We start from the raw sequence: 21,505 nt of genomic DNA on the forward strand, positions 1-21,505 counted from the left end.
AGATTTCTACTGCATTAGTTGAAATCAAATCAGTTAGCAATCACTTAGACAGAAAATATTACGTAAAAAGTGTTCTTGAAACAAGAAAAAATCTGACATAAGATGCGGCCCAACCAATCAGCATTTATAAGAAGAGTCTACGTGGTTGAAATTGGGTCAAGAAACTGTTCTACCAATATCATATGTGAACTTACTGGACTTCCATCTGCGCCTGGCGTTCCCCTCTCTCCAAAATTTCCTGGAAAGCCCTGAAGATTGGAGAAACATTTTATTAGTACAAAAAACAAGAAAAGTCCTGGATAATGTAATCTTGAAATACAAAATTTTCTGAACATTGTAGTTCAGCTTTATCAGGAATACATACACATAATTAGATTACATTAAAATTGTTGCTTTAAGAGTAAACTTTTCATCAGCTTTGTGTTACTAAGTGGCGTTCTTTTTATAAAGCTCATGCTGAAGTTCTATTCACCCACCTACATTTTACAAAAGTCATATATAAAGTATATAAACTAGTGTCAGGTCAGGACATATTTTACATTGAACAATTCTGGTAACTTTCCTTGTACTTCTTATAACCATAAATTAAGTTGCAGTGCTGTCTCCTTTCTCAAAGGAAGAAAACACATTTTCAAACATTTTATTCTTAAACTAAACTCTAATAACCAGAAAGCAGGTTAATTTGGGAATTGCCCGGGAGTTGCTTTCCAGTGTACGTGCTATTAAATATAACCTATGGCACATTAGTAGCTGTAAAACAAACACTAAAAGCTCTCGCTGCCAGTCACCCTATAAAAACTACAGCTATAAATATATACAATCAAAGGCAATGTTATCCCTTCAAAACCAGATGATATAATTATGAAGTTTTGTCAAGGATCTGAAAGCTTATTTTGGAAAACTGCACTGATTTTAATGTGTCATTGTTGTTAGCAATTATTCTAGAATTAGGAATTTGTGTGAATAAATCAAGCGAGAACCAGACTTCAGTTCTTGATGTAAATTGCAAGCATTAATCAGTTCAAAGTTTAATGAACAGCTGGGCAAACAAACAGTTTTGTCTATGGAACACTGGCCTACAGCAGGGGGCTGAATGCTGAGAGATATGGTTTGCAAAGTGAAGTGCATGAACCATTCTGATACGCATCAGCCAAATGTAAGAGAATGGGGTTAAGTTAATGGGCCTACATCAACCCATGAAACTGTGGGCTATGTTATCCGTATCACTATTCAAGCATGTATAAGGGGTTGTCAAATCTTAAAACACATTCGACTTCATACATTAAAACAAAATGGGAGAAGAAAGGAGGGATAATTATATCCGAGGAAGAATGGACAACAATATGGAGGTATTAATGGGAGTGTACCAGTTCACAGAAATGGAGGGAGTTTGGATGGAAAAACTTGCTAAGATATTTTATTACACCCTCTCAGAAATCCCATTATGATAGTAACCTCCCTGTTTGCTGGAGAAATTGTGGAAATCAAAATGCAAATCATTATCATACTTTTTGGGACTGCCTTGTTATCAAAAACTATTGGAGGGGAATACACAATGCCCTACAAGACATCTTTAAATGTGAAATACCCTTAGAGAATAAGACCATATATTTTGGATATATACCTCAAGAATGGTTGAAAAGAGATAAATATTTAATGAATATACTGTTGGTGGCTGGTAAAAAGACTCTTACTAGGAAATGGTTATCACAGGAGAGCCCAACCTTAAATGCATGGATGGAAATTACAATGGACATTTACAAAATGGAGAAGATAACAGCAGCTGTTAATCATAAGCTGGAACAATTTGATTCATATTGGGAAAAATGGTTTAACTACATAATACCTCATAGGCCTGATTTTATTCTCACTAATCAATGAATCTGTTGTAAAAAAAAAATCACTCCCTACTTGTACATAGTTCTTTCATTTTGCTTGTTTTTTTCTTTCCACTCTTTTCTATAAGTGTATACCTCAGATAAATACTTTGTGGAGCTTTGTGATATATATGATTATATGATATATATGTACAATGTCTGAAATACATCTTATGGAAATGTTTGTTTGATGATGAACTTCAATAAAAAAATAAATTACAAAAAAAAAACTTGAGTTGAAAGAAGCTTAACACATCGAACATGTTCACATGACTATTTGATCCATTAGTTGGGATATTTGTCTACCTAGAGTCAGCCCTCACAGTGTTAATTTTAGGTGTCTGTGATTTCTGTCCCCAGAAGCTATTTGACCATCTGTGTGAATTACTTTCTCCCAGCAGAGGTATTTGACCATTCAGAAGTGTCTCCCATATAATTCAAAGGAAGCTTTGTCAAATTCAAAATATTAAATGTTGTCATTGTAATTATTGAAATTGTTTTCAATTACCTACTATTATTTTAGAGTTTAAGACTACAACAATGTTTTGTACTTTTGAGTTTGTGAGACTCTACCCAGAGGGTCTCCAGAAGATTGCCTGATTTTAGTGATACAGTAGCGATGTACTAAATACAGAGCTAGAAACAACAACACACAGTCGGTAAGACGTTTCGAGCCTAATTTATTCAAACTTCGCGGCGTTGGCTTTTAATCCCTAGCTCCCGCCCTCTCCGGGTGTAAATTATATCAGAGGTGCATTACCAAAGTCTCTCCCTGCGTGCGGGCTATTTATGAGCCGGTTCGCCTGCGCAGAAAGTGGGTTGCCACAATACGATCCTTATATCACTAGATTCAGTGTCTCTCTGGTGACTAAGATCATAGTCACAATACCAAGAAGCAATATATGTTAATTTTTAAATACTAAAGACAAATACATGCATTGTATTAAAGGCTAATTATCTATCAACTAAGTCATGCAGCACAACATTTGGCATGGATATAGTTTTGATATTAAAACATCAACTGTAAGGAAAAATCATGGATTGACCATGAATTCTTGACTTTCCTTCCAGTTCACTCCAAATCCCATGTTTCAACACATATAGTACATCGTGGCATCTAACTTTCCCACATTTTATTTAATGCTTGCATGGCCCACAGGCAATATGGACTACTCAAGCAAGAATTGGTTTTCATAACATTTGTGAAGCATCATTTGTTGAGAGAACTACCTGCACAAATACCTGACCAGCGAGGCTGGTGGTGGGAAACTACTCTCTGTTATGAAAACAGGACCAGCAGCACATCATTTAGCCTTCAAATCAACTTTGCCATTCAATACATCCAGGGTGGTCATCTCTTAATATTGTATTGTAGCTTTCTTCCTTTGTCTTCAGCACTTTTTCATCTAGAGACCTATCTGTCTTCTTCATAAATATATTCAATTAATTAGTTTCTATAGCTCTCTGTGGGAGCAAACTCCGCAGATTTACCACCAACTAAATGAAGACAGTTCTCCTCATGTCAGCCCTAAAAACCAATGCTACCCATCCCAGTCAAAGTTCTGTATGTTTTAATTGGATCCTTTTTCATTCATCTAAGCTTCACTGAATACAAACCTAATTGACTTGTCTTCATATGCAGATCCCCCAATTCCAGGCATCAATCTGTTGTTTCTTCACAGCACTCCCTCTATAGCAAGGGTATTCTTTCTAAGGTGGGGAGATCAAAACTGCTCATAATGCTCCAGATGTGATCTCACCAGACACTACATCATTGTAAATTAATATATTGATGTCTGAGTTTGAATTTTCTCTTACAATGGTCTAACTTCCTGTTGTCTTCTTAACTGTTTATTTCACCTCATTTTTTGTTTTCAGTAAAGAGACACCAAATTCTTTTGTTTGTACATAAGTCCATTTAAATAATGCTTTGATTCTTTTTTCTGGCCAAAGTGGGTAACCAGATATATCTAGATTATACTGCCAAGTTTTTTTTGCTGTTCACTCAATCTAAGGTATCTGAAAGTCTCCTTGCATCCTCTTCACAACTCCTAATTCCATGCAGTATAGCATCCTAGGGAAACTTCAAAATGTTGCATCTGAGTGATTGGATCCATTCTGATTAGATGAGGCCCAAAAACTGATTTGTGCAGTTTCTTGCTAATATACTGTCTGCTATTCTGTAAAAAATACCCTCATCTCCAATGTTCTATAGTCCCCAACCCAATATTTACTCTCACAAATAACTCCTACCTTTATCATTTACAACCAATCTTCAGCCAGGCCACCCAACAACTGTCTTCAATGTTACCACCCCAAAGTGATCACAGCCTGAATACCCCAAAGCTGATCTTCAGCTGAAGCATTCTTCAGCTCAATCCATTTCTTTCCCAATGACCTCTGTCCTAACCTGTGCCCAATCTGATAAATACTGCATATCCACATGATTTTCAAGCAACTCCCTCATTGACATCCAGGCTTACCCTCAATCCAACTATTACCCTGCTGCACTGCTCCCTATCTTTATCCTCACTCACATACCACTATGACTACCAAATGAATCAATGCCTTAAATTTTCCAGTGGTCACAGCCCACTTATCAACCTAAATTCTCCTCCAACCTATTAACTTTAAATGTTCGTCTGACCACTAACTCTCCCAATCGCAATAGATGTGCATCTAAAATCCAATTGTAATTAAAATGTAACAATCTGAAATGTTAATTCTTTCTCCATAGATAACATCCATCTTGTATTTTCAGAATTTTCAGTTTTTATTTCTGTTTCCCTCTATTTTTGGTATATGTATTGCTGGGTATACCATGATTTTACATATGAGAGCTAGTAGTTAATGCAGTCCTTATCCAAGTATCTTGCACGTAAAATTTTTGTAGTTAAATTGGAACAATTTTCTATGATTTTATTTATTTGGAATTATTAATAGAGTGTAACAAAATATGTTTTTAAGACTCTGCATGCTTGGTTTATTTTCATCGTGCACTGTAGGTGATGAAAAGTGATCATTTTTGCCTAAATGGGAAAACTGGGAATACCCTAATGAGTGTTTTTCTTTAGACTCAGCCAACTGGCAAGTCTATTTCGAGAGAAAAAAGTACTTATTAGGGAAATTCTTTGACCATAAGTTATGAGTGGAAAGCATTCAAATGATGAGTTCGTCATCATTATTAATTCTCCAGTCCGCACATCTTGTGGTGCGGCACTACAGCTTGTGAGAGCAATCACAAGACGGCATCTATTGTCCTACCTTTACTTCAGGTGTTGTACCATTTGCTGTTTTCAGATAGCTTCTATTTTTATTTCAGATTTTAACACTTTTCCCATTTAGTATGCCATACTTGAATAAGGACTGCAGTGAGGTTCTCATCTAAATTAAATCTTCCTCAATTTCAAAGAAAATTTGTTCCTAAATATTTAAAGGCTTTTATTTCATTTCCAATTCATTAAACCTAGTTTCCCAACATTTAATACATTTTATGTCAAGGTTGAATATTCTCGTCACTTGCATTTTAATGCCTTTGATATTCTTTCTTTAATTCTAATTCTTTACTCAATGTTGATATTCTCTATTTCAGGCCTTTTCTTTATTCCTTTTCTGCCTCTTCTCATGTGGTCTTTATTTCCCTGTGGCACATGCCTAATAGAGGAAAGAGTAACGTTTTAATGCCAGGAAAAGAGTCCAGGAAATCCTGGCATTCTTCCACCCCAGTGTTATTTTCATCCAAAAATAGGACTGAATTCTCCCTGGGTGAGGACCAAATTTAACAACAATTTCAAGGACTGTTTGAAAATGCTCTTTGTGCAGATAAAAGAAAAGAACTTTTGCCAATATATCCTTGAAGTGAAAATATCTGCATAATGTCCTTCTGCAGGGATATATGAAGGAGAAAGAAGGTATTGTATCTATGATTCTCTATTATTCTTAAACAACAGAAAAAAAGTAAACCTTCAATCCAAACATATACTGGTTTATCTTCTATTTCACAAGAAGGTCAAAGGTTTGAACAGAAAGTACCTTTTTTGTGGATCACTGGTCAAAAACTATTTCCTAAAATTGTAAACTGATGGAAAATTGTGTGGTATGTTGTTGCATCTTTATTTAGGACACCAGTTCTGATCCCTGATCACAGGGTGAAAAGACTTGGTATAGAGGAAGAAAAGAAGAGGCACAGTAAAACTATCTTATTCACACTACGATAACATATTAGTTAAGCACTCACTGAACTCAACTCTAATGCACCATATGGTGGTACAGTCAATAAATATTCAGTGTTCATAACTACGTGCACAGTGAATGACTATTTTGTACAAAAATAAGAGCAACAATGTGCATTGTGTTTTAAAGAAAGTAGATGATTTAAAAAATCCCAATTTATTTAACTTGAGACGCTCTTAGTGACTAATGGATTACTTCTAGAGTGTCGGGAGCAAAGGCATGTAGCAGTTTTGGCACAGTAAGTGGATACACTTAATAACTATGGATTAACATTGACTGTTGTAAATTATAGTATTTTAACCCTATGTCTGCAGAGCATTAAGGCACATATTCACTGTACAGTAACTATAATAGACTTCAAGCGTGAGGCAATTTATCTACTATTAAGGATGCTAACACCTTTAACATATGCCCCTTCTCTATGTCAGTGATCTCCAAGATTCACATTGTCATGCTTAATACAAATATTGTGGGGCAGCACAGCGTTATTGTTGCGATTGCACAGCTCCAGGGATCTACTCTGACCTTAGGCGCTCTCTGTGTGAAGTTTGTGGGAGTTTCAGCCCACAGTTCCAGATGACTCCTGCATCTAGGGTTAATGTCGGTAGGTTCATCACCTAACAGGTAGAGAGTAAAAGAATCATAAGGAAGTTGATGGGCATGAGATAGAGTTGCAAAGGTACTGGGAAATCAGAAGGAAGAATGGGGCTAATGAAATTATTCTGCTGGATCTGACCCATAATAATTAAGTAATCTCTGTGTCATCCATGAAAACTGACGCAACACATTCATTTAAAGGCACATCTTTGGTTTATTTATTCTTTTTTTTTGTTTTTATTTAGTGACACAGTACAGAACAGATCCTTCTGGCCCAGCGTACTGTCTAGCAACCCACCTATTTAACCCTAGCCAATACATCTTTGAATCTCTAAATTCAAATGATCCTTTTGGTCTCCCAAAGACCCTTTAGTTATCGTCTTTTCCCTTACGTATGACATTTGTTCTCAATTTCACCAGATTTCCACATGCACCTTCCATATCTTTCCAGTTCTTTCTAAATTTTACCCTGCACTTAGAGTTTTGAACTCTTCACAATGCTTAGCTTCTCATTCAGCCCTTTCTGATAGGCACCCCTTTATTACTTCTTCCTATTTTTTCCCACCCAAACAGTTAGCAAGATCTCGATTAGTGAATTACCACTTCTGTTTATTGGGAACATATCTGATTTTCAAATTACACAGATGAACACCTTTGCACCAGTCTCCATAACATCTATTAAGTTTAGCTAATAGAAATTATGGATTTAAGTTTAAATTTATCTTCCTTCTTCCATATAAGATTTAAGTGTAAATGTAGTATAATTTATAATTAAAGTAACAAACTATAAAACTTCAGTGAATAAATGTAAAATCCATGTAATAGAGCACATCACTTACAAATGTAAATATCTTCAAAATGATATATATAACAGCCTTCCTAAAAATTCCAGTGAGGTATATTTATACTAACTAATAATTCAGCTATTTTCTTGCTAAGGCTAATGCAAGTTCCATAAATATTCCTGTTAATTATAAGGTATCAGAGAGAGTATTAACAGAAAAGAACTTGTATCCATTGAGACAGAAGTTCACAAAATTGCTGCCAACTACGTAGACAGATATACCTGACCTACCAGCAGACGCCTTGCTGGAACAAGTGTTGCATTTAGGAGGCTCAAAGGGTATGTCAGAAAGGACGACATGTTTGTTAAAGCCACCCATTGTTCTTGACAATCTGAAGAAACAACAGTTCAATACACAGTAAGGTAACAAGGTTGCCAGTATTGTGCTGTACTTCCTTTGCACATTGGAAGATGACCAAGGACATAACTGATTAGTAAACAACAGTATTTAACTGTTGGTGGCACACGAGCACACTTTTGGTTTACATGATTAACAACATACAAGCTTCTGTTGCATTATTTACACTGGCCACATCTCGGCTTTACTGCAGCAGTTCTACACACTATCGACAAGATTATGCTGGATGGAGTATTCATAAGCAAGATTTTTGCATGGTTTTGATTTAACGCTGAAAGGCTTCAAGAATTACTTGAGAGAGCCCTTGAAATGATTCTTCAAGCCTCCATGTCTGCACTTACTCTCTAGTCACTCTTTATAAAAGTTCTTCAACAGTTTCTTAAGTGACATTCTGGGGCTATGGCATGCTCTCCACATCTACGATCTTATTAGCATAGTGTGTATACTTGCGATGCTCCCACAGGTCAAATTTTTTGTCTTGTCATCTTATATTTAGCTGTTACTGCAAAAAAATCCTGTGGCAAGTGTACAGCTTTAAGCAGTTACTTCTATAGTTTTTGAGTTTTTGCATTTATACATCAGGATAAACTGAACAATCGTTTTATATCTTCATTCCTGTTTGATGACTTTGTTTGTGTTCAATTTGCATTGGATCTATCAAAATTGGTTTGAGAATTCTATTATTGACTACAACCTTACTTGACAGTGCGCTGCAAAGGTGATCTTGTACAATGTTTGAAAGATTTGGCCTATTATGAAGCTCTATCTAATGCTTTTGCCAACCGGTGGTGTAGTGGCATCAGCACCAGATTTCAAGGTGAATGGTCCTGGGTTCGAATTGGGCCAGCCCCTGGCACACTTTCCATCTGTGCTGGGTTGAGCGTCGACCTAGCAACTCAGCCTTGTAAAAAACAAATAGCCAAAAATGCTGCTCAATGCACCATAAGGCATGTAAAGGAGCAACAACAACTTAATGCTTTACTGATACATAATAATGCTTCACTTCTATCTTCTTTATGTTGATTTGGAGACCAAAGTTGTCAGAATGTAAATATGAATTAATAAACAGCAGCCTCCTATAACTTCAACTTCATCTGTAATCTTAAATTGAAAAGTTGCTTTCACTCTGGTATCTGACATTAATCCATGTACCATGTTCATGAAAGGTATCTTGTAAGCATTGCAGAGAATAACGTACTGAAATGGCTTGGAACCAATGCATAGCTCTGCTTCATTTTGTTGGTGACCGAGTGATTTGGACGATTCACCACATTCACAAAGCACTAAAATATAGCAGCACGGAAGTGCTGAATGATTGCAATTAATTACACTACATAGCACAGGAAGTGCCTGACCTATCTTTAGTATAAATCCATAATTATTTCTTCTTTTTTGTACTCTACAGATTTATGTAGAAAGTTTTACTGGCTATTATGTTGGTTTATTTACCTATACAAGGGTTAACACACTGTGTTAAGAACTTTCAAGAGTTTAAGTCTCCAAAACCGGGTGTATGGAGCAGAGACACATATTTCCTTCACCTGTACGGTGAAGCTCAACCCTTGTCTGACAATATATAAAAGCCCAGTGGTGAAGGGAAATGGAAGAATGAGCTGTTCCTACAACAGCAGTAACTCTAGAAAACATGCCCAAGGGTGAGATTGGGACTAAGTGAATAAAAGTTATGAAACCCATCAATGAGAGGTGTGAGATTCTGTCACTGAATCAAGATAAGGATTTAGATGTTTTTCTTGCCTTCATTTGTGTGGCAAGTGCTCATAATGATATATCCATTTCCATTAACCTTACACGTTTGTTATCATGGTTACACCCGCACAGCTGATAAACTGCATCGGTGTGAAAACTGATACTATATTGTGCATTGATTATGTTTTGTACTTGACCTGGACAGAGATTTGATGGTATCTTCTCCAAATTAACCTACTAATACAATATGAGCAAGGAAAGGACGATGCGGTAGCAGAGTGGTTTGCAAAACACTTCACAGGATCAGCAACCCGGATTCAGTTCCTGCCGCTGCCTGTAAGGAGTTGGTATGTTCACCCTGTGACTGTGCGGGTTTTCACTCCGGGTGCTCTGGTTTCCTCCTACAGTCCAAAGATGTACCGGTTGGTGGGTTAATTGGTCGTTGTAAATTGTCCTGTGATTAGGCTGGGGTTAAACTGGGGGATTGCTGGGTGGCTGGAAGGGCCTATTCTGCACTGTATCCCAATAAAATAAAATATAAAAGAATCATATGGCCTCCCAATCTACTTATTTTACCTATAAACCTATTTTATGTAAAATAAATCTTTTACTTTAAAACATATAAAATGGTTCACCAGCTTACAGAACTACAGTATATTTACTACACAACAAAACAGTGAATTCTCTAAGAGGATCATAATCTTGTGATTGGATTTGGAGGCTTGTGTGCCTCATTGACCCGGAGAGCTATGCTGACTGGAGTCAGGATTTTATGCTTTGGCTCTTGGTAGGGCCACCCATGCCAAACAGGTCAAAGGGTAGAGGCCAGACTAAGAGTGGTCCACCGGTCCTCCAGGTTCTAGGGTTCAGTTCAGGGCTAACAACCCTGACAGGTCAAAAAAAAAGACTGTTATGGAAACATCTTTGTGTGATGGTATGGACAAAAAGAGATGGAGGACCTTCATTGTTGCCCTAAACACCAGCAGCGTAACACCAGTAGGTAAAATAGTGATAATGAGTATTGCTATTTTTAAACTTTAAAAGCAATCTGGCAGGAGAAACTTCATTTAAAAGATCAATATTCAGTAAATATTGAATTTTATGAAAACTTATCAGCAGCTGTAGATCATGACTGGAGCCATACATCATACAATACCAGAAGAAATCTGTAACATGGAGGCACTGGGTCAAAACTAAGCAAGAACCTGCACTGCATATCTATTATACATGAACACTTCATCTGTAGCAATGTGTGTACTATGGGTTTGAGAACAGGTGCTTAGAGGGTACAGCCCTAAAACAGGCCAGTATTCTCAACTGTTCATGTTTTTAATGTTCTACATGAAACTCATTCTACCTGGTCATCTCACCTTGTCATATTCTTCCATTACGTTTTCCTTTGTACTTCAGCTGTAGGTACAACTGCTGACCTCTCTTTAAGTTCATGTAGCAGTTGCTTTTACCTGCACAGTGAAGAACACCAGACTCTCACACTGCAAATACAATAAAATGCTATTGCTCACAAGCCTGGAATTTCCACATGATCTCTGCCTAATACAACAAAGCATTCTGGATGCAATGAAATCTAATAGAGCAATATGTTGCAAAATACTTACTGCATTAATCACACTACACCCAGTCTATCTGGAAGCTTTAATGTTAAGTTAATAAGTTTTGTCCAAATCAAGTCCATGCCAACAAAATTGACCATTTTCTTAAATTGGAATTGTTTGTTTTTGCTCATTCTGCTGGGAATGGGCAGGTTTCAATTCCACTTTGTCCAAATTCTCAAATACTCAGGCACCAGTCATCAACTGAATACATTAATCAATGACAAGTAGGTAATTGAAACAACAGAGCTGCTTTGCTGATTATGTAATTAATCAAACTGTTAATTGAAAAACAGTGGCCAGCAGTTACTTCAAGCCTTGGATGTATTGTACTGCTGCAGAATTCACCAATTAGTTAAAAAGCTGTTCAGCACCCAAGAATTGGCAGTGCACCCAACTTTTGGTGCAAAGTAAATGACTGCCTGTTCAATGCTGCCATCTTGCATTATGCCCCAAAACATCTTCACCACTGTGTTTGTTACACACTTAATGTTGGATTCCAACTTGTCTTTGTACCTTGACAAAATACTTTTGCACATGTTTCAATTATAACATTTAACGTATTAATTAGTCAGTGCTCATATTGGATTCAAAACACTGGGAATGAAATGAATAAAGAATCTACATGCTGAAATTCAGAAACTGAAAATGCTCAACTCCAATTCTCATAATCTGGAATCAAGAAGCTTTTTTTGCATTAAATTCAAATCTGTACACATAAATATTTGAACAAAGTATGAAGTCTTTCAATGTTCAATTCACATACCTTTCCCTTCTCACACAAATGTATAATAATGCATTCCTATTATACAAAAGCAATGATCCATTCATTGCACTCCAAAAGTTGAATTCCCATTTTACCGTAATCCCTATCCAAGAAAAATATAGTTGCAAATGCAATCGTGGCTTTGCGCAGATTTAATATTGGAACTCATAAAAATGTCTTGGTTTCTTATTGGGATTTTATTCCTACAAAAGCTGCTTTGTAAAGTACTGTTCACTTATGTTTTATATCAGCTTATCTCTAGCCCCTGAAGTTTCGTTTATGAAGGATATGGGCCAAAAGTTTGCACATGTTAAAACACTGAATCATTCCGGCCTACAGTCAATGTAATTAACTTGGAACTGTGATTACATAATTCATTTTACCTCAGAAGCTTGCCTATGAATTACAAACTGAATCATAATAATTGACATTTTGTAACTTGAGGAAGAAATTATTGGTTATTTAAATATTAAAAAGGTCAAGAAGCATCTACTTAAAATAACAATGTGTAATTTCTCAGTGCAGTTTTCCTTTCCTCTTTCATCCCTTAATTCCTTCCATAAATGTGTTTATATATTAATTGTTATCTTGGATGTTCTGATCGTCATATTGAACAGCTGAGAAAAATGGAGAAAATCTTTACCGGCCTACCCATCTTGCCCCTCTTCCCTGCTTCTCCGGGTATGCCCTGCAAGAGTAAGAAATAAAAATCAGACTTCGCAATGTATGATTTAGCCATCTAAATGCTGAAGCTTAAAAATGTAAAAATTTGCTTTGGCTTGACTACACATGGTTATCAACAGACAAGACCTTAGGTTTCTTCATGGGCAGATATGGTGCCTCTGCATGGCATCACAGGCAGAGTGCGCTATATATACACTGATACCAGACTCTTCATAAACCATCACTTTCAGTTCTCATCACCAACATCCTAATGAAAATCTGTAACTCATTTAAAACATTTCTTAAAACATTTGGCAAAATATGTTTAATCAAATTCATTGGAATAGTCATTATCTGCATTAGCTGTGACACAGAGTGTAATACATGAGTGAAAATTTAAATAAACTAGAAATCTAAAACAAAGCAGAAATTGTTGGAAATACTCAACAAATCAGGACACACCAGAACCCAACACAAAATCAATGTTTCAGGTCAGTTCTGACAAAAGGGTTACTGACCTGCATTTTCTGTTTTTGTTTTTGAGTTCAATGAATCTTTCTTTTCATTAGTTTACCCTATTACACCTTTAGGGAACACCTAGATCCAGATATTAACCAATTAACATTAAGATTTACACTTTTTGCTCCTTCAACAAACATTCCAGCACTTACAGTCTAAATAAGTGTCATGACAATGGTAATGGATGAAGTAACAATTTAAATCATATGCCAAAAAAATATAATGCTGTGAACTACAGAGACAAATGCCTAGTTTTCCTTAGTTTTCACTAAACTCCTTCAATATGAATATAACAGTCTCCAGATGGCCTCATTCAACTCCATGAGAACAATAAAATTTAACACAATACCCTGGCTGCAGCAAACTCAGGACTTCGGTGTTGCTGGATTGGAAGATCTTCCCAGTGCGTCCGAAGCGATGCAACAATCATCACCTGGTCAGCCAGAAGCTGAACCATCGGGATTTCCAATCTGATATCAATTTATCATAGTTTAACTGCAATGTTTACACAATGACCTTGGAAACAACCCAGAGTGTGTCAGTCTAGCTGAAGCCCCAAGTACATTAATCTGAAAATTCCTATGAGATGATTTCACAGACATGTACATATGTACACTACAGCCTTTTGAAGCAACCTAATTCAGAACCTTGCTTCATTTTGCGCACTGGTTGCAACTTCTATTCTATAAGTGCATGAATTTGCTTCCTAAGGTGGCAAGTGTGATCCATTCTCAACTTAGGTGACTGATAAAACTTTATTTAGTATGGAGCAAAGGATGTTCCAAAGATTGGTGAGTAATAATGTGACTGTCTGATTACAGGTACAAGGAAATCTGCCCCAGTTCTCCCAAATGTTGAACAACAATGCAACTTTTGTTAAAGTTATCAAGAGAGCTGGTCTTCAAATAAATGCTAAAATAAGATGAGGGCACAAAAGTTTGATCCTCTGCATACCGTATGTTCATTGGGTTTCATTACAACATTGACGATATCCTAGAAGACCAAAGAAGGCGGATGATAACAATGTTCCATCAAGGGAGGACCACTATGCTCAGGAACGAGAGGGAAAGGCAAAATGATTGCTGGATTTCAAAGGATAGAAGTTGGGGTTAGATACCTGGTGAAGAGAGATTCGAGACACAGGAAACCAAAGTGATAAATGGAAAGGGGTTAAATGTGAGGTCAGTAGAAGGGCTCTTGCACTCTCTGGTTGTATAGTGATGAGTTACTTCTGTTGGACCCCTTACATGAAAAGCAAGTCATGGAATGCTTGGGATCGAAATAGAAAATGCTAGACGCACTCAGAAGGCCAGGCAACATCTATGGATGAAGACATAATTTAACTGTTTAGTTGATATCAGCTGAGTACAGTAATATTCCAATAATCTGCTGTCTGAGCTTTTTGAAAAGCAGGTGGTTCAGCATCAGGTTCACTGTGTGCTGATTACTAACTCTTCTTAGCCCTTCAGGGCCCTGGTTCTTGCACTTCCTTTAACATATTAGGACCTCGCTTCATACACACGCTCATTGACACACTGGAACCCCAGTTGCTGCACTCCACTTAAGAGTAGAGCTCCAGTTCCTGCTTTCCCTTCAAAGCACTGGGGCCCTGATTCTCGTATTTCTTTTAAAAGTTTGGAACCCCAGTTTCTACCTGCCCTTTAACACACTGGAGCACATTATCTGTGTTCTCTTTTAAACTTACTAGGTTCATTGAAACATTTATTACACAACTGTGTAACATCCAAAAACAGCAATTTAAAAGTCTATCGGGGTATTAATTAGAACTCAAAGTTCAAAGTTCAAAATACATTTATTATCAAAGTATAAACTCTGAACTACATCCAATAGTGGAATCAACCTGTCAGTCTGACACCACCAAAATCCTGCCTGTGCCAAAACATTTTACTGGTATTTCTGCCAATTTCTGCTTTTATTATAGATTTCCAGCATCTGCAGCTTTTACATGGGGGGATTATTAGATAAATTGCTTTTTAACAATACCACAGTATTTTTTGGACATGGGAGGGTTAACAGTGTTGGTTTATCAATCGTAAGGACACACTGGGCAAATGTACTTTATATTCACTTTTTCACCATCTTCGCTTACACTGGGTTTTACCTTTAATATCTGCACACTAACTTGCATCATTCTAATCAACAAATACCCTTGTACTTTCTCAACTACACTGGCTTTGGACTAAGCAATACCTCAACTTTTAAATACATATCCCTGCGATCAAAGGAAAATGTTTAAAATACATTTATTATCAAAGTATGTATACTATGTACAATCTGGAGATTTATCTCTTTACAGGCAGCCACATAAAAAAATACCATTAAGAAAGAAAACAATCAAACACCCAATGAGCCAAAGAATAAATCACACAAACAATAAAATGTAAGTAATTAACATTCAGAATTAAAGTTCGCAGCCATAAATCTAGTCATCAAGTGCCTGCATGGCATCGTTCATGATTTCCTCAATAATCTCCAACTCAATGGTCTTCGGAGATACTCGTCCTGCTCCAATTCTGGTATATTGCTGTCTTTAATTGCTCTGCTTTTGCTGTCCAGATGTATTCAATACCATGGATCTCAGTTCTGGAATCTTTTCGACATTCAAAGAATCTTTGCTTTTGCATCTCTCTGCCTTCCTTTAACCTGCTTAAACCGCTCCCCGCCCCCCCCCCATTTCAGTACCTGTTTAAAATCTCTTCATCCATCAAGATTTTAATTTTCTACCCTAGCATCTCCTTCTCTAGTTCAGTATCAGTTTGTGTTACGTTACACTCTTGAGAGTCGATGCTTTGCTACTTAGAAATGAGTTAATGATATTGCAACACCACTGTCGGAGTCATTTGGCAAATGACAGTGAAGAACGCCAGGCTCACTGAGTAAGGATAGCTGTGGTGGCACAGGGAGAGAGATATCCCTATTAACTGGAAAGCAAGAGAAACATACCTAACATCCAATTCTAGATTTGACCTTAACCAGACAGTTGGCAACTACCACTGTAGGATTTTCTTTTGTAAAATGATCCGAGCCTCTGCGGTTGAGCCAAAAGCTACAGGTGATGATGGAAGTTAAATGTAGCCTTTCAAAGAAATAAATCATTCAATTAAACTCCTCAAATACTATCTGATCCTGCTGCATCCTACTCAGCAAGGTCAAGGAGCTGTTTATTGAGTTCAGGAGGGGGAAAATGGAGATCCATGAGCCAGTCTTCATCAGGGCAATCAGAGGTGGAGGGAGCAACATTAAATTCCTCAGTGTTATCATTTCAGACCTGTCCTGGACCCAACGTGTAAGTGTGATTACAAAGAAAGCACGGCACTATTTCCACTTCCTTAGGAGTTTGCAATGATTCAGCATGACATCTAAAACTTAGACAAACTTCTTTAGATGTGTGATGGAGTGTATACTGACTGGAAGCATCACAGCCTGGTATGGAAACACCAATGCCCTTGAACGGTGACATATACGTACATTGATAAGAAGTTTATGTTGAACTTTGAACTTGGTGGAAATACTTACCTTACACTAAGTAATAGGGAGCAAGATACAGGTCATATAACATGGTGAAAATCAAACAAGGAAGAAAATAGGATTGACAGTTGTGCTGTGCATAGGTAATCACACTAATAAAGCAGCAACAAATTGTGAATTAATTTCACAAAGTTCTAAGATAAATAGACCTTAACATAAATGCAATGGGGAGGGAGAGAGAGAGAGGAGCAGTGGGAAGGGAGAGAGAGGGGAAGAGGGAGAGAGGTGGAGGGGAGAAGTGGAGGGGAAAGGTGGAGGGGAGAGAGGTGGAGAGGCAGAGAGAGAGACAGGGAGGGAGGGGAAGGGAGAGAGAGAAAGAGTGAGGGGAGAGGGGAGGGAGGGGGAAGGGGAAGGTGGGGGAAGGGTGAGGGGTAAGGGGAAGAGAGGTGAGGGGAAGAAGGAAGAGGAGAAGGAGGGGAAGGGGATGGAGAGAGAATGAAAGACTTACTTGCTTTCCATTTGCACCCGAAGGCCCCATTAACCCTGGTGGGCCTATGAAGCCCTGTAGAAAGAGGAGAGAAGCGCCATCAGTGGATCTTGTAGTAACTCAGAGATGTCAGTGAATTATCTCGTTCCAGCGATGCAGCAGAGTGATGTAGGTGATGAACAAAGCCTTGAGGCAAGTGTATATGCCCATGGACTGCATGGTGCTGGCTTCCACGATGTAGTCCAAGGGCACATACCCTCACACCAGGGATCAAGCTGTCTGATGCACACTGCTTCTAGAAACAAAAATATGAAAAGCCTACCTTGTGATCCATACTAAAGGGAGCAAAAACTTAATTAAACTATAACCATAACATTTCATTCTTGACGTTTACCATCTCAGTTTGCTGAAAAGATACATTAAAGTACAAACGTTTGTACAAAGGAACATGGAATACAACTACAAGAGCAGTGACATTGATTTCTCCATCCAGAGCATCTATGGAAATGTTTAAACAGTCGATGTTTCGGGCCGAGACCCTTCATCGGGATTCGAAAAGAAGTAGGAAGAAGATGATAAGGGGAGGGAGAGAATGTGATAGGTGAAGCCAGGTGGGTGGGGGCGGGGGGTAAAGTAAGAAGCTGGGAAGGTGATAATTGGGGAAAGGAAAGTAGCCTTTTCGGTGTTGATCATGATTCCTACCTATGCTAATCTGTATTTGGCCTGCAACCCTCCACTCCTGTGCTATCCAATACCTTTATCTGTCCTTAGTACCTACACTGGCAGTTTGTAACAGATAACCACCACCCTCTGCCAAAAATCTTACCCTTCAGATTTCCTTAAATTTCTCCCCTTTCACCTTAAATCTGTGCCTCTTGTTCTAGACTTCCTCGTCTGAGGAAATAGACAATATATCCTAAAACAAGAGAAAATCTGCAGGTGCAGGAAATCCAACACACAAAATGTTCGAGGAACTCAGCAGGCCTAGGGAAAAGTCGTTGTTTCGGGCTGAGACTTTCATCAGGACTGGAAAAAAGATGAGGAGTAGACTTAAAAGGTAAGGAGAGGGGAGGGAGAAACACAAGGTGAGAGGTGAAACCGGGAGGGGGAGGAGTGAAGTACAGAACTGGGAAGTTGATTGGTGAAAGAGATACAGGGCTGGAGAAGGGGGAGTCTGATAGGAGAGTACAGAAGGCCATGGAAGAAAGAAAAGGGGGGAGGAGCACCAGAGGGAGTTGACAGGCAGGCAAGAAGATAGGTGAGAGAGGGAGAAGGGGACGGGGAATGGTGAGGGGGAGCCCATTACTGGAAGTTTGATAAATCAACATTCATGCCATCAGGTTGGAGGCTACCCAGACAGAATATAGGGTGTTGTTCCTCCAGTCTAAGTATGGCTTTATCCCAACGGTGGAGGAGGCCATGGATAGGCATATCGGAATGGGAATGGGAAGTGGAATTAAAATGTGTAGCCACTGGGAGATCCCGCTTTTTCTGTACTATCTATGCCCTCAAAGTTAAAACCCTCCATAACGTCACACCTCAGTGTCCTACGTTCTAGTAAAAATATCCCACATGTCTTTATGACTGAAGACAAGCATTTCAGGCAACATATTGGTGAGACTCTTCTGCATACTCTTTTTAGTTACTATGCCCTTCCTATAGAGTGGCAACCAGAACTGTACGCAATACTCCAAACGCAGTCTAACCAATGCTTTGTACAGCTGCAACACGACATCCCAACTTTTATACTCAATGCATTGGCCCTTTAAGGAAAACATACCAAATGCCTTCTTCCCTCCTCTCTCCACCTGCATTGCTACTTTCTGCAAACTATAGACATAAACTGCAAAGTTCCTGAGATCCAGGCCATTTTTTCGATCAGGTTTGACTTTCTTCTGGCACCATTTTCTCTGGCCACCATGATACCTTCTTGCTCCTGCTGGTTTTTGGCATCACTCAACATGCAGATGTAGTTCTCCCGCACCAGGATCTCAAGACTGGCATCAATGAAAGAGTAGCCTGTTCCCATGATGTCTTCCAGCGTTGTGTACGTAGCCTGTTCCCATGATGTTAGCGCTCCCCAATTGCATAATAACTTTCAATCGTGGAAGTATTCTATCAGGTTAATTTCAGCAGATGGGCAGGAATGCTTAGAATTACCTTTACTCAGAAAGATGTGAAAATGATAAGATGTGGAAAATGATAATGTTAAAGATGTGGAAAATTATAATGTTAAAGGATATAAATTGCACTCTGACTATACTCAAACAAAGTGGCAGAGATAATCCCTGCACAGTGCAATTTCAACACATTTACAAAGAAACATAGACATAGAAACATAGAAAACCTACAGCGCAATACAGGCCCTTCGGCCCACAAAACTGTGCTGAACATGTCCTTACCTTAGAAATTACCTAGGGTTACCCATAGCCCTCTATTTTTCTGAGCTCCATGTACCTGTGTTTCTATGTTTCTAAAGACATAAATTCATTACATGTAATGAATTTCTAAGCCTGAGGCTTTGTACTAGGTATAAGGGAAAGCAATGCAAAGACATGAGACTGAAAAGGATTACCATTTGCATGGATGACAAACACATGAAGAGTGATTAAAATAAATAGGTTTCCAAGACATAATTTCTATGTCATTCTTTGTAATTGTATCTGTTAACATTAGTCTGTTCATCCCTGCATTCACAAACATTCTAACAATTCTCTAAGCACTTAGGTCACCATGCAGTATGCCAATAAGTAGTCAGCTCAACAAAGTATTGCATTCAACTAATCCCAACTAGCATTTCCTTGCACATTCATCTCAATACACTAACAATAACATTCGATCAACATTCTTTCCCAGCTGCCACTTCTCAAAGTTCAAATCAAACAGTCTCTAATAGGACTTTGTTTTAGGTGTGGAAATATATGACCAGGCTCTAACGTCAACAGTTCACTTTGCAAGTTGCCAGGAACACGTCACAAACGATCATTTTGAAGTTCAGAATATATTCGTGTGTTTGTGAAAAACAAAAAAGATATTTTTTAAATGACACACATAACAAAGTTAAATGAATCACCCTGATTCTGACCTACCACCCTGCTAAAAACTGTAAAGAAATGAAATGCAGACACAACTTTCTAATTTGGTTTCGTGGATTTTGTTACTTCACTAAGTGTCAAAATTTAACTGGAATAGAATTGTCACATTTATATAATGAATCCTGTTCTGTATTATTACATGTATATTGAGAAAGTAAAAATTGCATGGTTGGAACAGATCACTGCGATTTATAAAGCTGGCCTGGAGTTTAATGAATACCATAAATGTTTTCGTTATCTTGATTTACTAGAGTGAGATTCAGTCGAACAAAGTGAAGCTCCAACCATATGAGCTAACCAATCAGGGGATTAGTCATTTTTTAAAGCATTGGTCTCTATACAAGAACTCTTTATGCTCTGACACAAAAACTGAAAGTCATTGGTCAATGTTACACATCAGGCCAACATTTGTTATTATTTAGAATCCCTCTTTCCAGGATTTTTCTGTCTTGCTCTTCATAGATTCACTGCAGCAGCTGTGCAATGGATCCCCCTGAATTTATCTGTCGGTCTCATCAGCCAAGTACAGTCTGTGGTTCAGGTCAGCTCAGACTTTTCGGTATGTGTATGATCAAGTGTAACTGACTGAGAGGAGCTGGAGGACACATGCTAGCTCTCCACCTCACTGAGTACAGTAGAGGATAAGTGGTGTTACTGAGTATTGGCAAGAATAGGAAACATTACCTATGTCAATGTCTGAGGAAAGACAAATAGTTTATACTTTATTTTTAAAATATTGTAAATTAACTTTTAAAATTATTTCAGCCTATTGAACAGTTTTTGAAAGTCACTGTCTCATAGAATCCTCAATATCTACTTCCTCGCACCAAGCTCCGGACCATGTCAATCAAGCAGATTGCATTAAGAACAACCATGGTTTCTCCTTTACATTTATCTTCCGCCTCACTGGCAGAGCAGATTATCCTTCACAAGCTCCACCAGCTCTAAATCCCATTTCTAAACACAGTCACCTCTCTTCCCTTTTCAGCACTTTGAAGAGACATTCCATTTGTGACTCCCTTATCTACTCTTCTGTCCCTATTAATCCTTTAATGTCTCATGGTAGATTCCCATGTAACATAGGAGATATCTCACCTGCCTTTTCACCTTTTCCCTTCTCTCATCCAGGGAGCAACCAGTCTTTCCATACAAAGCCATGGTTCATTTTACTTCTTCAATGTAGTGCACTGCACTTGACATTCACAAAGTGGTCTCTTCGATATGGGGGAAGCCAATTTCAGACTGGGTAATGTCTTTACA

At 38.0% G+C, this 21,505-nt stretch overlaps 1 protein-coding gene across 4 annotated transcripts in view; it reads right to left on the reverse strand.

The window, feature by feature from the left end:
• The window catches only part of col27a1b (collagen, type XXVII, alpha 1b), a 591,175-nt gene that overhangs the window by 365,813 nt on the left and 203,857 nt on the right, over positions 1-21,505 (reverse strand). For all 4 annotated transcript variants that reach the window (XM_073052881.1, XM_073052882.1, XM_073052884.1 and 1 more), the window contains exons 11-13: positions 17,172-17,225; positions 12,636-12,680; positions 195-248 (exon numbers count right to left, since the gene is read on the reverse strand). In XM_073052881.1, coding sequence (XP_072908982.1) covers positions 195-248; positions 12,636-12,680; positions 17,172-17,225 — 153 coding nt within the window. The remainder of the gene's footprint in view (positions 1-194; positions 249-12,635; positions 12,681-17,171; positions 17,226-21,505) is intronic.

Source organism: Hemitrygon akajei, chromosome 7, assembly GCF_048418815.1.
Source record: "Hemitrygon akajei chromosome 7, sHemAka1.3, whole genome shotgun sequence".
Lineage (NCBI taxonomy): Eukaryota > Metazoa > Chordata > Chondrichthyes > Myliobatiformes > Dasyatidae > Hemitrygon > Hemitrygon akajei.